The sequence below is a fragment of the Agelaius phoeniceus genome, chromosome Z (assembly GCF_051311805.1).
Source record: "Agelaius phoeniceus isolate bAgePho1 chromosome Z, bAgePho1.hap1, whole genome shotgun sequence".
Classification (NCBI taxonomy): domain Eukaryota; kingdom Metazoa; phylum Chordata; class Aves; order Passeriformes; family Icteridae; genus Agelaius; species Agelaius phoeniceus.
Window position 1 is genome coordinate 47,329,332 of NC_135303.1, and position 15,395 is coordinate 47,344,726.

General features: G+C 38.8%; 1 protein-coding gene across 2 annotated transcripts; it reads right to left on the reverse strand.

Moving 5' to 3' along the window:
• Window positions 1–3,015: 3,015 nt before the first annotated feature.
• LOC129132547 (general transcription factor IIH subunit 2) lies at window positions 3,016–15,294 on the reverse strand. Of its 2 annotated transcripts, XM_054651802.2 has the most exons (15): window positions 14,462–15,294; window positions 14,293–14,370; window positions 13,303–13,339; window positions 12,606–12,692; window positions 11,710–11,760; window positions 11,209–11,263; window positions 10,336–10,441; window positions 9,294–9,384; window positions 9,043–9,130; window positions 8,341–8,448; window positions 7,113–7,176; window positions 6,157–6,260; window positions 4,218–4,320; window positions 3,881–3,920; window positions 3,016–3,428 (listed from the first exon to the last, which is right to left on the reverse strand). In XM_054651802.2, exons 1-15 carry the CDS (start codon window positions 14,515–14,517, stop codon window positions 3,309–3,311), a joined length of 1,188 nt encoding a protein of 395 aa, XP_054507777.1. In that variant the 5' UTR covers window positions 14,518–15,294; the 3' UTR covers window positions 3,016–3,308. The 2 variants fall into 2 exon arrangements, with proteins under 2 accessions (XP_054507777.1, XP_077027562.1); XM_077171447.1 differs by lacking the exon at window positions 3,016–3,428 and having other exon boundaries at window positions 3,881–3,945.
• Between the last annotated feature and the right edge of the window lie 101 nt (window positions 15,295–15,395).

Consider the following 15,395-nt stretch of genomic DNA (forward strand, 5'->3'; position numbering starts at 1 on the left):
TGCTGAAAGGAACTGATCCGGCACAGCCTGTCCATATAACCTCTGAGCAGGTTAAGACACTTCCACAGATACTGGACTGTGTGACACAAGGCAGTGTTCAGAGATGCAATCTTAACCTCCCCATACAGCTGACAGTTTGGTGTGGAACTACATTTTTACTGGGTGCACTTACTCAGCAAGACAGAAAAATGGGGGAGGTGTGGGCCTAGGAATTTAGCTTGTATTAAGTGTCAAAATAGACAGTGTGCTGCATGGGTATTGCTTTTTTGCTTGTGGGGGTTGTCAGGAAACTAAGTGGGTCCATCAGTCCCAATTACCCGATTTATGGTGCAGGAGCTGTGATTTCTATTGGCAGTTGAACTCCTGGCAAAGAGAACTTAAGGCATTTACAGGGTTACCTGGCTGCCAAGGGTTACAATTGTATGAATCCCCAGAACAGAAAATTCTTGCATGGTTTAGGTGGGAAACCCAGCACTTAGTCAAACACGCTTTAGGGCAATCTCAGTCGTGTATTTTACAGTCTAAGTGTGGTCGGGGTATTCCCCTGTCACAGTCAAGTATAATAGGTCCGATTTCAGGAGATCAAGATCCCAACCAAGCATGGGATGATTGTTTAAGAGACCTAAAGAGATTAAGTCTAGGCAGATCAAGGAGGAAAAAGGGAAAAGGAAAGAAGAGATATTCTTAATGATTTGTGAGAAACAATCTTGAGAGCCAGTGAATCCCAGCCAAAGAGAACAGGTGGAGGGAAGATTTCCTCCACACTGCTTTAAATACACAGGACACAGATTAAAGTCTTTATACACCAGAGAAATACTGCCTTAGTAGAGATTTTTCGGGAGCCGATTTTTCTGGTTTGAACTGTTCTACCAATGAGAAGGGTAGGAAAGAACAGACCAAATTATCGCTGTGACCACAAGCTGATAATGGAGTATACAACTGCAACTCCAACACAGTTTTTACTTTCATAAATAGAAGCTGGGTAGGAGTATGTTATTTTGGTATCTAACAAGAGAAGAAGGAGGATTAGAAGTGTTCTGACAAACCCCTTTTATTTCCATTAGAAAATACTGACTGCAAAAATGAAAATATTACCAGAAAACGCTGTCTCAAGAGGCTGTCACCAGCATCAGAATATATAAGAGCCAGATGCTCAGAGCTTGGAGTGGCCTGTTAGACCAGAACACTCTATGTCCTTTTTCTGCTAGTTTTTAGTAATAGGACTGCAACCACCTGACAGCACAAAGGGTTTATAGGGATTGTCTGACTCAGCACAAAATGAGATGCAGATGCTCAACAGTAATTTTTCTGACAACACAAGAGAATGACTGCACTCTATCCAGAAAGCAGGCACTATCAGTAGAAAAAGCACAGAAACAGCTTACTAACAATTGAATGAAAACTGCCTGAAATAAGTGAAAAGTAGCATGTATAACTTATATGAGGTGAGCATGAAAAATTGAACTAACATAAGATGAGAGGTTTAGGTTTGTTGCTTGTTTCTGTGTTAAGTTTCAGCTGTTATATTGCCATTTCTAATCTGACAAAAAACAAAGCTCAAAAATTAAGTCATATACACCCAGAGCAACTCAGTCACTGATATATTTACAATCATCACAAGGTAAAGAAAACCCATTTTGTTGTATTGCTTCAGACACTGCACCTGTAACTTTCTTTTACTGAGGTGTAGCACATTACAATTCTCACAGGTTCAAGCTGCAAACACACTTTGAACAGACACTGCAAAATGGCAGTCTTGCATTTGTCTCAATTTCTACTCTTCAAAGTTCAGGTAAGGATGGACACTTCCCCTCCTGCACCTACTTTACTGTCTGTTGCTCTAGGGTTTAGCCAAGGAGAGAAGATGACGCACACGTCTGTCAATTCAGTGTAGCTTCGGAACCAAACAGCGTGGCTTTTTGTCTTTAACACTGAGTCCACCAAACAATAGTTTGTATTAACTCAGGTATTGCCCTTTTGCAAGTTTCTGCCTTTCAGCAACCTTACCCTCCTACAAAAAAATTGAAACTTAACCCAGACACAGGAGTAACAGAATTCAGTTAGCTTTGAGTTGCACCATTAAAACCTAAAATATGTTTTCAGCACATTTATAACAGCTGTATTTGAGCTGCCTTACTGAATGCCAAGGTGAATACTCATAATACTTGAAATTAATACATGAAATGTCCACCAATTAATTGCTGAAAACCATCTTTGTCAAATCCTTGAAAAGAGTATTTTGATCTTGTCTTAGGTTGCAAATGCAAGATGTGGCTGGGGGTGTGTATTCCATTGCCATCTGTTAGAAGTGGGGCAGTTATCGTCTGTTAATTGGGCAGTTTTCTTTATCTCTTCCACAACCAATCCTCTCTCCAGGAAATATCCTCTGTTAATGGGCCACTGAGTCTCACTGCATGACTGAAAAAATCACATCATCCAATTGCTTTGCCCAGGGGGAGGAGCCAAGCATTCCTTCCAATATACAATCTGAGAACACAACAGGCAGCCTTTTCCCACTGGATTCCCAGAGGTATACCAAGCCCTACACCACCACTGGACTGTCAGAGGAAAACTGTCCCCTTCTACAGGATCCCTGCTCCAACAGAATCACACCTGTCTCTGCAGGAGGACTGCAGCCACCATTTAATCAGACTGCTACCAACACACTGACCTACCGGGTGTCGGGTCATATTCTGACTCTGTCAGTGGTTTTTGTATGACTCCTTTTTTTATTTCTATTTTTCCTAATAAAGAACTGTTATTCCTACTCTCATATCTTTGCCTGAGAGGCCATTAATTTCAAAATTAGAATAGTAATACAGAGGAAGGAGGTCTACATTTTCCATTTCAAGAGAGGCTCCTGCCTTCCTTAGTAGACATCTGTCTTTTCAAACCAAGACAGATCTACAGAAATCCACCATCTGCCAAAACCAAAAGTTTGTAACAACAGATGTGTAAAATGTATTTTCAGGGATTCTTTTTGAAGAAGTAATGAAATGAAGATGAATCATCACATTATCATAAAAAGCAGTTTTATCACTTTCACAAATTTACAAATATACATGTTGTTATAATAACCGCTGGAAAAAGCCATAGTTCTTTAGAACAAAAAATAGATACAGATAATTCAAGTATATATTAAAAGTAATAAAAAAATTTTAAAAATATCATTTGCTCCTACTCCACTGTTCATCCCTCTGTAATCATCTTGTTCAGAGGTGCATCAGTTAGAGCAATGGCTGAATAAACTAATTAGATTCATGCAAGAATGACAAAGATACAGCAATTTTTAAAAAGATATCAAGAGATCATACAGATACAGGAGCAGGGTGCTCGTGAATACAGCCAGGACAGCAGTGCAGCGAATCATGAATAAACAGATCGCATTCCACACAAAATGTGTTCTGACACACTTTGCATATGTACACCTGTGTGGGAAGGATAGAAACGCAAGTCAAATTAGCAAAACTTATCATCATCGCACTACAGTAGGGCAACAGTTACATCATCATGAAAATGTAAACAGACTGCACTGCTAGCATCACAGAAACTCAACTGAATTAAATCTTCTGGCAGCAAATGTATTCGCAGGCTTGAGCTCAGGTAAATGCTCACTGAGCTCACTGTAAATGCTTCCAAATGGCTGAGTAAATCCTTCCAAATGGGAAGCTTTTTTTTTATGCAGCTCCCTAGGAAATTACTTCCCACACTTCTAAAGACTTTGCAGTCTATAAATTGTGACTGCTTAACACCTAAGTCTAATTAACCATGACATTAACTTTCATAAATATTCTTCTGGTGTTCAGAATATAATTCTAAAGGACCACCTCTATTTCTCACACCCCTCAATGCAAGTTACAATGCCATTCAACATACTTACATTTTGATCTTTCATTTCTCCCTGGCAGCCTTGACAATACCTAAAAGAAAAATTTTGTATTTTAACTGAAAAAAAAAAAGAGTCAAGACTGTGTAAATCAACGTTTTAAAAAATATCTCATACATAGTAACAATTTCTGGGAATTACTTCAGCTATTCAACTGAACTCACAGATCATGGAAACTACAACTACTTCTTAATGCCAGAGATGCCCCACACCACCCAAACACCCAGGATCTTCAGCAGCAAAACAGCTGTTGCCAGCTATTCTTACTTTTGTGACAAAAAAGTTATGGAATCCACAAGCACACTCATTATCACAAGTAAGAGTTGCATACCGTTCCCCTTTGTATTCTTCCAGTGGAACTTCCTGAAAGGCATCTAAAGGAAACAAGTGATGGTAAGACCGAGCCAGGTGAGGTGCAGACACTAACGTAAGACCTGCAAACAGACACCAAAATTGTTACAAGGGAAGATGTACTGAAAAGCTTTTCTGTATAAAATAACGTAAAAAGGAAAAATAATATTTTTAATTACTCAGAGGTTGAGAGCTTTTAAGAACTTTAAAAAGTAAAATTACTTGTTCCATTACCTGAACCTGTAATCCAGTTTTAAATCCAAACACAAAGAACAAGCAAATTGATAAAATTTCTACTGAAAAGGTTTAACTCAGCCTTCAGAAATACATTTACAACACACAGTGGTGAAGTTAGGAAGCTCCTTTTGGCAATGATGGCTCCACTGTATCACACTACCAGCTAAAATGACACCCTGTTACAAAGCTCTACTACAGCTTGCTATACTACTGCCAAAACCACGCCACAGCCCCATTTCAGCTAACACTGGTCTGCTGGTGTTAAAACAGTTAGTTTTTGTCACACTACCTATCATGTGGCTGTGTTTTGATTCTATGCTGGAAACAAGGTTGATTAGGCAGGAATGTTTTCACTACTGCTGAGCAGTGTTTACACACAATCAAGGCCCTTTCTGTTTCTCACTCCACCAGTGAGTAGGCTCGGGGGTACACAAGGCATTGGGAAGGGATACAGTCAGGATTGCAGTCAACAGTCCACCAAGAGAACAAAGGGATATGCCATACCATGTGGCATCATGTTCAGCCTATAAAGCTGGGTGGAGAAGGTGGAAAGGGGAGAATGTTCAGGGTGATGGCACTTACTTTCTCAAGTAACTGTTACCCATGACAGAGTCCTGCTTTCCTGGAGATTCTACTGATGGGAAGTGGTGGATGAATTACTTACTTCGCTTGTCTTGTGTGCACAGCTATTGCTGTAACTTTTCAATTGCCTTTAATGCCACCTGTGAGTTATCTCACTCTTACTCTTCTGATTCTCTCCCCATCTCACCAGTGTGTGGGAGTGTGTGGGGTGAGTTGACAGCTGGGGTTAGACCATGAGAACAGGTGGGGCATGGGCTGGCACAACTGTCTCACTCACTCACTCGTACTGTAAATGTCCAAACTGTTGTTCTCCTGATCACTGCAGCTGTGGAGAATCCACTGCAGATACACAGGATTTCTCCAGTTACACTATTCCCTTGCTGGAATGAAACTCATGCCGGTGGGAAAAACTTGAAATTAAACTAGGATAAAGTGACCCAAGCCCATAATTATTTCATCCTGTTGCCAAATACAGGCATCCTGGTAATACCTATTGTGTTTCAGTCATATGCCTCTGGAAGCTAGGAGAACAGCACCCCCTCACAATATTAATATTATAAACCACACTAATCCCACCCTCACTAGGAGCAATGGAGAGAGGCATCATGGGTTGCACAGTCCATTAACATTTGCAAGACCAAAGGGCTCCCATTTACAACTCTACAGCTGTCTTGCGTCACTGTGCAGACTGCCCTTGGGTTCAATTTGGAAATCTTCCACCCACATACACATGGAGGGGAGAGTACTTCTGTCCTCCTGCTCCAAAGCTCTCTATTTTCATGGCCTTGCACTGAGGACTCTGAAACATGAGTGTGTTAAGTTAAATGAGGATTCTTGAGAAGTTATCATTCCCATGTGCATCGCCTCTCTTCCCTACTTTGCCTTAGGTATATTCCTTATACCAAGGGATATGATACAGCTTTACTGTTACAGGTATAGGCCTGAGAGACATTTGTATGAAGCTGACATCCCAGGTCACAGAAATGCAGGACTCTTTAAGCAGTGATGGCTTTTAATTAGTAAGTATAGCTGAATTTTAATACCCCTTAACTCTCTTACCACGAACTCGATTCATTTGCTCATCTCTTCTTACTACTTACCACAGATTTTGCATTCCACAGGAAGCTCACAGTATTTGGCTCTGCACTGAGGACAAAAATATCCACCCAGTGTAAGACCTGGGTCACTGTTATTTTCCAATTGCCTATAGCAGAAAGAAACAATTCAGTACTTAAGAAATAATACCATGCTACTACATAAGTACAAATAAGGTTTTCCATCAAATAATTTAAAAAGTTTCACTAGATTGCATGTAACAGTTTAATGTATAAGTGTCAGAAAACAATTGATATGGACAGATATCAGTGACCACATTTTCTCACAGGAACCAAAGACCAAATATTTCCATATAAAGGAGCCAATCTTTAAAAATAAAGATATGAACAATAACTGCATGCTTGTTTCTTTTTAGAGACAAAAACATTCTATTGCCTCTAAGATGCAATATCTTTCAAATAGCACATGCTGTTAGACGTTGTTTCATTCTGAAATTCAGACTCCCCTATCACCCTGGAAAACAATGATTCTTTTCACTGAGAAGTGCACTGGTACAGTCATCAAATGAGGTCTCTATTTTAAACTTCCCTTTAAAGTCATGTTAAGAAATACATAAAAAATATTTTATTCAGATAATACCCTTCCATCCTCATAATTATCTTTTATAATGACAGTAGTATTTAATTCAAGAGCCGCAAGTAATTACTTAACACCTTTTAGCTCTGTGTGCCCCAATCAGTGTGTAATAGAACTAAGTACCATTTACTACCTTGAAAAAACTTAAATGCGAATTTTAAAACATATTTAACAGAGGATACTGTTAATACTGGAGCTACTAATGGAAATAAAATGTCTACTGAGAAGTCACAAGACATGGCTTAGTCTTTTTTCAGATTATTTTGCAATACTTTCACTGTTGAGCAGATTTTCTAAATATGAATTCTAATCAATGCTACTACATTCTAATCAATAAATATGAATTCTAATCAATGCTACTTACGCCATGCTAAAGGAAGGCTTTGCATCCTGATCAGATAGAGAAGCAATAGTATGCTGAGGAAAACCTGAAGAGAAAAACATCCCATAGTAAAAATTTTAAACATACAATAATGTGTCCGTTTCTTACTTCAATGAAGAAGTTCAAAGATTATATTCTAGACATTGAGGACTCTCTTTCCCATTTGTTATTACAGGAGAACTGATACACTCTTGCTATACCAAATTCTTCCCAAAGGTCTCTACCTACACCCACACCTCTCTGACTTAACTTCCCCTCAGCTGAAAAAATGTCTTTGCCATAGACTTTGTGTTAACTGAAGTGCACTGGAACCCCATTTTAGAAGAACAGTTAAAAAGTAAAATATGTGAAATGGTAGGAAAGCAGAATGAGCAACATACAAATGTTCACTTAAACAATAGTTTCTAATTAAGGAGGAAATATTTTTATAAGCATCCATCCAACCTATATTCACCTTCCAAGTGCAGTATATGACAGATGAGACTACAGGACTTTTTGGAGACTGATATCTTTCTTTCTTTCTTTCCTTGTATAATTTATTTTTTACAGATCAAGAGAGGTGAGAAGTTGGTTTTTCCAACTGCTGCTCAGGCTTTACCTAAGAGAAGTAAACCTTTTCATTATCTATACCTAGACATAAAAATACATGCATTCTTATCTATGACAAGGATGGATGAAAGTGAGAACTCAATGCTCTACTTTAGCATTACAGTTCCTATACTGGTTTAACTCCAAGCTTAAATTTATTGAGAAACAGATCAAGAAAAGAAAAGGTAATCTACTTCTTGAAAGAACACTCAAGAAGTTGGTAATAAATGTGTACTACCCATGGTTCTTAAATCAATTACTAGTTGTAATAGTTGCCTTCTGCAGGGAAAAAAGCAGAGGGAGAAATAATAGCTTTTCACCCTTCATTTCTAAGTATTAAATTTATAACAATTACTGTGCCATCAATATCGTTCCACTTCATTGTTTCTAAATTCTGTTCAGTAATTTGTCTTACTTAATAAGCTCTGTTTAAAAGCTGACTACGATGCAGGAATAACACCAATAAAAGTAACACTTATCTAGCAAAATAAAAGTTTAAACAAAAAAAATTACACAATGTCTTTACTACATGTCTTACTATTTATATTGCCTTAACACAGAAGAGGCAAATAAAGAAAAAGACAAAATCTCATGCTAGGAGTTTGACAAATCCATATCTTACCCATTCGAATAAGGGAGCACTCAGAAGTTGAACTGGCAGGTGGAGGACTGACATGGTGCATCAGCAGTTCCTTATAATGACTTTCATCCAAAATAACATGGTATGTTCCTGTCACAGACAAAGAGATGCCTTACTATCAGGTTACGAGCAAAAAAAAAATACAAACATATACTCTAAATGACAGAAAACAACTTAGGTAGAAAACACAATTTATCCAAACCTGTTCATAAAAAGCAGCCCTGTTCATGCTACACTAAATGACAAGTTTTAAAACTAGTAATAACAGAATGTTAAATTAGATATGAAGACACAGAGCTTTTTCTCCATCATTAAACTGTAGTAATGATACTGCAAGAGTTACCACTGTAGCAATGGATATTAACATGTTATACTGATGAAGTTTCACACCACACAGCTTTATGTATGGGACAAAAGGTTTGCAAATATATGTATTTTTCCTCTCTAGAGCTGCAGCTACCAGCTGATAGTAATTTCACTTACTACTTGTATATTTGGGCAACTCTTTAATTTTCTGCCAGCACAACGGGAAATATTTATCCTTAAAAATTACAAAATGCAGCAATAAATATATAACAAATTACTTACTTAATTTTGATTTTAAAACTGTGTTAGTAATACATGTTTTAAATTTTGATTTTAAAACTGTGTTAGTAATATAATTACTGAACTTCAGATACATACCACCAGTTTCTCGGGCAAGTACTGTACAAACTCGAACTTCAGCACTTAGGCCGATGACAGATACTCTGATCTTTACTGCTTTTAAACACTTAAAATGGAGAAAAAAAGCATACTCAATTCATGTACAGCACAAGAAATAGTAAAAAGGTTTAAGTCTTAAACGAAAATTAACTGGTGGTAACACTGCAACTGCCTGTGTTTTGTCCAGCAGCCTGGATGTTCAATGCAGTTGTGAAACTTCAGTTCTGTACCTTAATTAGATCATAGATGTTGGCTGGATCACATGTCGTAAGACTGCTGAGGACTACCAAAACCTCTCTGCTCGTATGTCCTGGCATGTGCCTAAGGAAAGCACACAGTTAATTTACTTATGCACACTAAACTATTTGTATGATAACATCTCCAAGGACCTTAGTGTGCTGAAGTCAGAAGATGACATGATATGAAGTCCTCTACAAACTGTGGTAAGATCCTTGTCTGAGCACCAGATTTTCACCTTCTGAAAGCCAAACTTTCCAATATCTAAAATACAGTATTTAATTGGGTAGCTGTTACCTGATTATTTCCTGTAATGAATCCTTTGTACCTTAGCCATACTCACACGTAAAATTATCTCCAAAATAGCACACTGTAGTAAGTCTTCCTGACTTCTTAAAAAGCTCTAATCAGTTTTTAAGTGTAAATCCATTACTTTTAATTACTTCTAGTTCTTAGTTGAAAACTCTCTTCCGGCTAGTATTTAAATGGCTTTTCATGACACTGATTATCCGCTTTGTTCAGTCAGTATCTTTAGCTGTAATTCTTTTTCAGTTTTCCACAAAACTGGGATACATCTCAATATCTCACATTGCAAAAAAGTGCTCTGAATCTATCCTATCTGAAATTTGATCTTTCTAAAGTATGCCAAAACTCTCACAAGTTTATTGTGACACAATACTGTTTCTTTTCCTGTTCTCTTACATTATTAACCCCTATGTCCTCTCTCATACCACAGCCCTTCAGTAATAAAGAATTGGAGTGTCTTTCATCACGATATCTACATACCATCATCAACTTGGTTTTCAAATTTCATTTCTGTAAGAAACACAACCCTAAATAAAAGCATCTAGTGGTAGAAAATAAACTTCTACACTACTAGAGTATTTAACTTAATGATTTGTATTGTAAGAGGAGAGTTGCCTTTTAAAGACTCAAGTCAGCATGATGCAAGATGCTACTTAGAAAAAATTCTGTCTCTGCCTCTCAAAAGCCACAGTCACAAAGAAAACAAAAAACCTCCTTGTATATACTAACTTTAAAGTCTGCATGGCCAAATTTAGGGAATTATATAGAGAAGGCTCTCCACTGCAGTTCATATCCACTGCTTTCTTCAGAGCAGTTACATGCTTTTTTGAGTTTCCTGTAAGTGAAAAAATGAAATCAATTTAACTGATACAACAAGTTAAAGAACAGAAATATTTAAAGTGCATATGTAAAGAAGTGTACTTGTACAACAATAGGAACTGGTTTCAGAGTGGAACAGGTCTGTATTTTTCCTTAGAAATTGGTATTTTGATCAGAACGCAAAAAAGAGTAAAAAAGACTTTTACTCCATAGGCATTCAGATGCTAGAAAGTTTAGAAGCCAAAAAGAATAAAATCACTGTTGGGTATCATTAAGCACTCCACATCAGTACGACGTGTCCCACAAACAGAAAGAGAGTTTTGTTTCCTCTGTTATCCTCAAAACATGGTTCAAAGATTGACTGATCCACAATTTCCTCCATGAAACCTGCTGAAGCCATAGAGACTGGCCTAACAGCAGGCAGGCAGGAACCAAACAAACCTTGACTTCTTAACATCTGATCAGATCTCACAAAAAACACAGATGTTGTAACATACAAAATTAACAAACAGGGTAGAAAATTAACTATAGAGAAACCAGAACATATCTGACTTGCATTCTGGTCGAGACTTGATCGCAAACAAGCACATAATGACAATTCTGGATCAAAGCAGATCAAAACGTAGATTATGGTTTCAAACAACTTGCAGTAATTTATCTTTTAAATTAAAACTAATTATGACAACATAACTTCATTTTCAGCAGTGTATCAGTCAGAACTTAGAACACCAATGAAAAGGACAAAAACATCTGCAATTTAAGAAAAGAATACTACTTCCCTACCTGAGAGTTCTGTCATTTTTTCAGCTCTTTTACTCTTGGTTACAATTAAGCCAATCTGAAAACGGAAAAAAAAAAAAAAGACCAAACTTTTCTTAGAAAGTTTTACAATGAGTTTATTTAGAATTTTACTGTATTTTTTTATGTCTTTATGGACCAGAATTGTTTAATCATACAAGGCTATAAAAGTTTTACTTCAAGTGTAACAACAGCAGCACAACATGATGCATTAATTTATAAACACCCCCATACTTTCATTACTTCTGTACAAAAGTACAAAAAGTACAAAAGTACAAAAACAAATCTTCTAAAACTTTAAATTGCAGAAATAGGCAGAAACAAGAATTTCACTAGACTGATGAATAAAGGGTGGGAAGGTACACATAAATTGAAAAGTTTACTTGGTAGTGTTATAACCTTTTAAAACTGTTTAACCTGCTTAACCTGTAAAACTACCTTTTAAAATAGTTTTCTGCTATTTGTTTCTTGCACGGTTGTACATACCTGACTAATAGGATTCTGGTCAAAGTACTCTTCAACAAAATATTCCAGTAACTATAAAGAAAAGTTAAGGCAGTTAAAAACTAATGATACTTTCATTACACATGCAAAACATCTACTAAACTAAAAAAGCAAAACAAAGTAGTTGAGTAACACAAAAAGGGGGAATGAGCCTTTTCTTTCCATTCTTCTTTCACCCTATCCCTCCCCCTTCATCCCAAGTAATCAATTAAATGAGATTTCAGAAACTACACCCCCCCTTATTTTATTCATGTCCTATGTTAAAGTTCTAGATTCCTGCTGTTTCAAGTGGAGGTTTTCAATACACCAAAAAGCACTACTCTGTACAAAACCATCAAAATGCAGGATTTCAGGCTCAAGTATTGTTGAGGAAGACCACACAGAACACAATGTATACAGTTCAATATTATATATTCATATATATTCAATATCAATACTGGATACAGTGGAAATATGCCCACAATCTGAAACAGCAATCCAGTTCAACACTCATCTAGCATCCTTTCAAGTAAGAATTCATAAAAAAACCCAAGTGTAAGAAAAAAATACAAACCAATTCTAGATGTGTAATGAGAACATGCCATCCCCTTAATTTGGGCAACACTTAATTTCCACATAGTTTCCAAATGTGTCTTCCCATAATATGCCCATGCAAAGTGTTTTTGCTGTACAGAAGTACATGTGCAAGGCAAAATAATGCCACACAGACTTTACTATTGAAAAAATAGGAAAGTGACAGGCAGAAATAAGGAGACAAATGTAGGGATGAGAGATGAGGCTATGCAGACACAGGAGACTGCAATTCTTTGAAATGGAAAATGTAACCAGTTTATAGAGAAATGGTGGCTCAATAAGAAAAAACTTGAGTGCAGGAATACCTTCAGAGTGCAAGTAAGTCTGTTTGGCTTTAAGTCTTGGTCCTCCATCGTTCTTGATCCATCAACAACCACGTAAAGGTGACGCATCTGCATTTCCACCATATGTGAAAATCACTCACAGAATATGTATTGAAATGAATTAATTATTCCATTTACTTTAAAAAGCCACTACTTTCTCCCTCTGACAGGGAAGATTCAGTAGATAAAGAGAAGCAATTAACAGCAACTGAAAAGTAATGCATTCTTCCGTTTTTTTCTTAAAATGAAAAAAAAACCCTTCTCTTGAAAAATGCACACTGTTCTCCTCTCATGACAAGCTACAAAACATGAATAGTTTGAACATTCATGTCTTCACCTGAAGAGCTCAGTTGTACAAAGCAATGTGGTTATTTACAACCCATTTCCATCATGTCCATTTTTCACATGAAGAGAAATGGTCAGTGTGAGCACATGGTGATCTGACTTCTGCTGCCAAACACACCCTGTGTGTCAACCCTCCAACCCTGAATAGCCATGCTTCACATACACACCACCAACAAACAAAGAATGCTTTAAAAAAACAGTAAGTAACAGCAGAAACCACAGGGCTTGGTATGAAATATGCCAGGCCAGCAGAAGTGTATTTCAGATCTGGCATAACACCTCCAGCCAAATAGTTTTGGACTAAGGACAGAAGAGGGTTAAGGTATTAACATACCATTCCAAGCCGAACTTGTCCATGGTGTTCATAAAGTCTAACAAAACACAGAAGGTTTTAAGTCAAATTCAAATAAGTGAATGGCTCCTAAAACAAAAGTCCAAACAAATCCAATACTAGACTTCTGGCTAAAATGTAGAAGCAACAAACTGCAGACAGTTATTCATGCTGAAAAACCCCACTGGTCAATCACAGATTTCACAACTCTCAGAAAATAAATAAGAACTATTTCTTACTACCAGGTTTAATGAAGCTTTAAAATTTTATCCAAACTTGACAAATCAAGTTCTAACATAACTTGAAATAACATAAAACTTAGGATTTTCTTCTAGCCATTTTTCTGAAATTTGAAACTGAAATCTGTAGTCATGATACCAGAAGGTAGATTCTGTTGTGACAGGACAAGGGGCAATGTTTTTAACTAAAAGAGGATTGATTTAGATTGGAGACAAACATGTTTCTACCACGAGGGCAGTGAGGCACTGGAGCAGGTTGCCTTGAGAAGCTGTGGATGCCCCATCCCTGGGAGAGCTCAAGACAGTTTGGATGGGGCTCTGACCAACCTGTCCAATGAAAGGAGTCCCAGCCCATGGAAGGTTGGCGGGAGATGATCTTTAAGGTCCCTTTCAACCTAAACTATCCTGCGATTCTCTGATTTGTATACTAAAAAAAAAAACCACTGATGGAAGATTCCTCTAAGCTGTGCAGATTGCAGCTGCAGTGCTCTGCAGCGTTTCATCAGATCAAGACCTGTAGCTTGCATACACATGGGATACACAGCCTGCATACATTCAGCGTTAAAAGATAAAAATTAATTGTTCATAATTTTTCCTGGCATGCACCTGCCCCTCTGAAGGAAAAGGGCCATAAAGACATCCTGCAGGCATGCCTTATGGTTAATTTATCCCACATGAACCAGTTTCGGGATGATCAAGCCCTTGTAACTGACCAAATCAGCGCTATTAGCAGGCTCGTGGCCACACCACGTACCTTTTCCTCTTTGCCTTGAAGAGAATGTCCTCGATGGTTGCCTTCAACGACCCGGATTCGTCTTCCTTAAGAATTTCCCTAGGCAGAACAGACTGTTACAGTGGGCAGAGGGGAGGCTTTTCCTCCTCTTTCGCCAGAAAGGAGAGAAAGGTGATGGGGGAAAACACACCATGTTCTTTCGTAGCCTCCTTCCCAGCGCTTGGTCCGCTCGGGTTCGTCATCCATCTCCGCGGCGGCTGAGGGGAGACCAGGGGAGATGCGGGGCGCTGAGGGAATATCAGGGGAGTTCCGGGGAGATGAGAGAGTTCAGGGGTGACGAGGAGGACTGCGGGAAGAAGAGGAGGGTGAGAGGAGGTCTGAGAGGAGCCGAGGGACACTGAGGGAGGTGAGAATGGCCGAAGGGGCCCAAGGGCAGCCGAAGAAGGTTGAGTAGAGCCGCAGGACACGGAGACGAGCCCGGCCCGCGCTCGCAGCCAGGCCCGGCCGTCCCCGACACGTTGGCGCCCGCCCTCTTCCGCCTCGGTGCGCCGCCAAACCGTCCCGGCCGCCGCCCGGGCCGCGGAGCGACCGTTCCGTTCCGTTGTGTTTTCCACAGCACCATCGAAATCCTCCGAGTGCGGTCATGGAAAGGATGAGCGCCTAGGGAAGACGCCTGACGGAGACATCGATGGAGAAGACGAGCGCCTAGGGAAGACGCCTGACGGAGACATGGCGCGGAGCCCCGTGAGGAGCCCCTCGTTCGTGTGTCCGGGCACAGCCGCCAGGCTGACGGTACTGCCTGGGTGTCGGTGGCGCTTCTGCAGTTAACCGAAGACATTTCAGTAATTAATGGAAGAACGCAGGAGCCTGGAAAAAGCGCTGGATTTTAACACATGATTGTGCTCATACGCCGGTTAATGAAGGCAGCCATCTATCACGCCACCAGCAAGAGCAAGAAGTTTCAGGTATTTTGATGTTAAGTAGATGTTAAGTAATCATCTACCTAAAATATTTCTGAGTATTCATGTCTGAGTATTCATGTCAGTATTCATTAGCTCAGAGCTAGCTGAGCTAATTGCTGATCGCTCTGCAGAGCAATTAAAACTTTACTGGATACGTGGAAG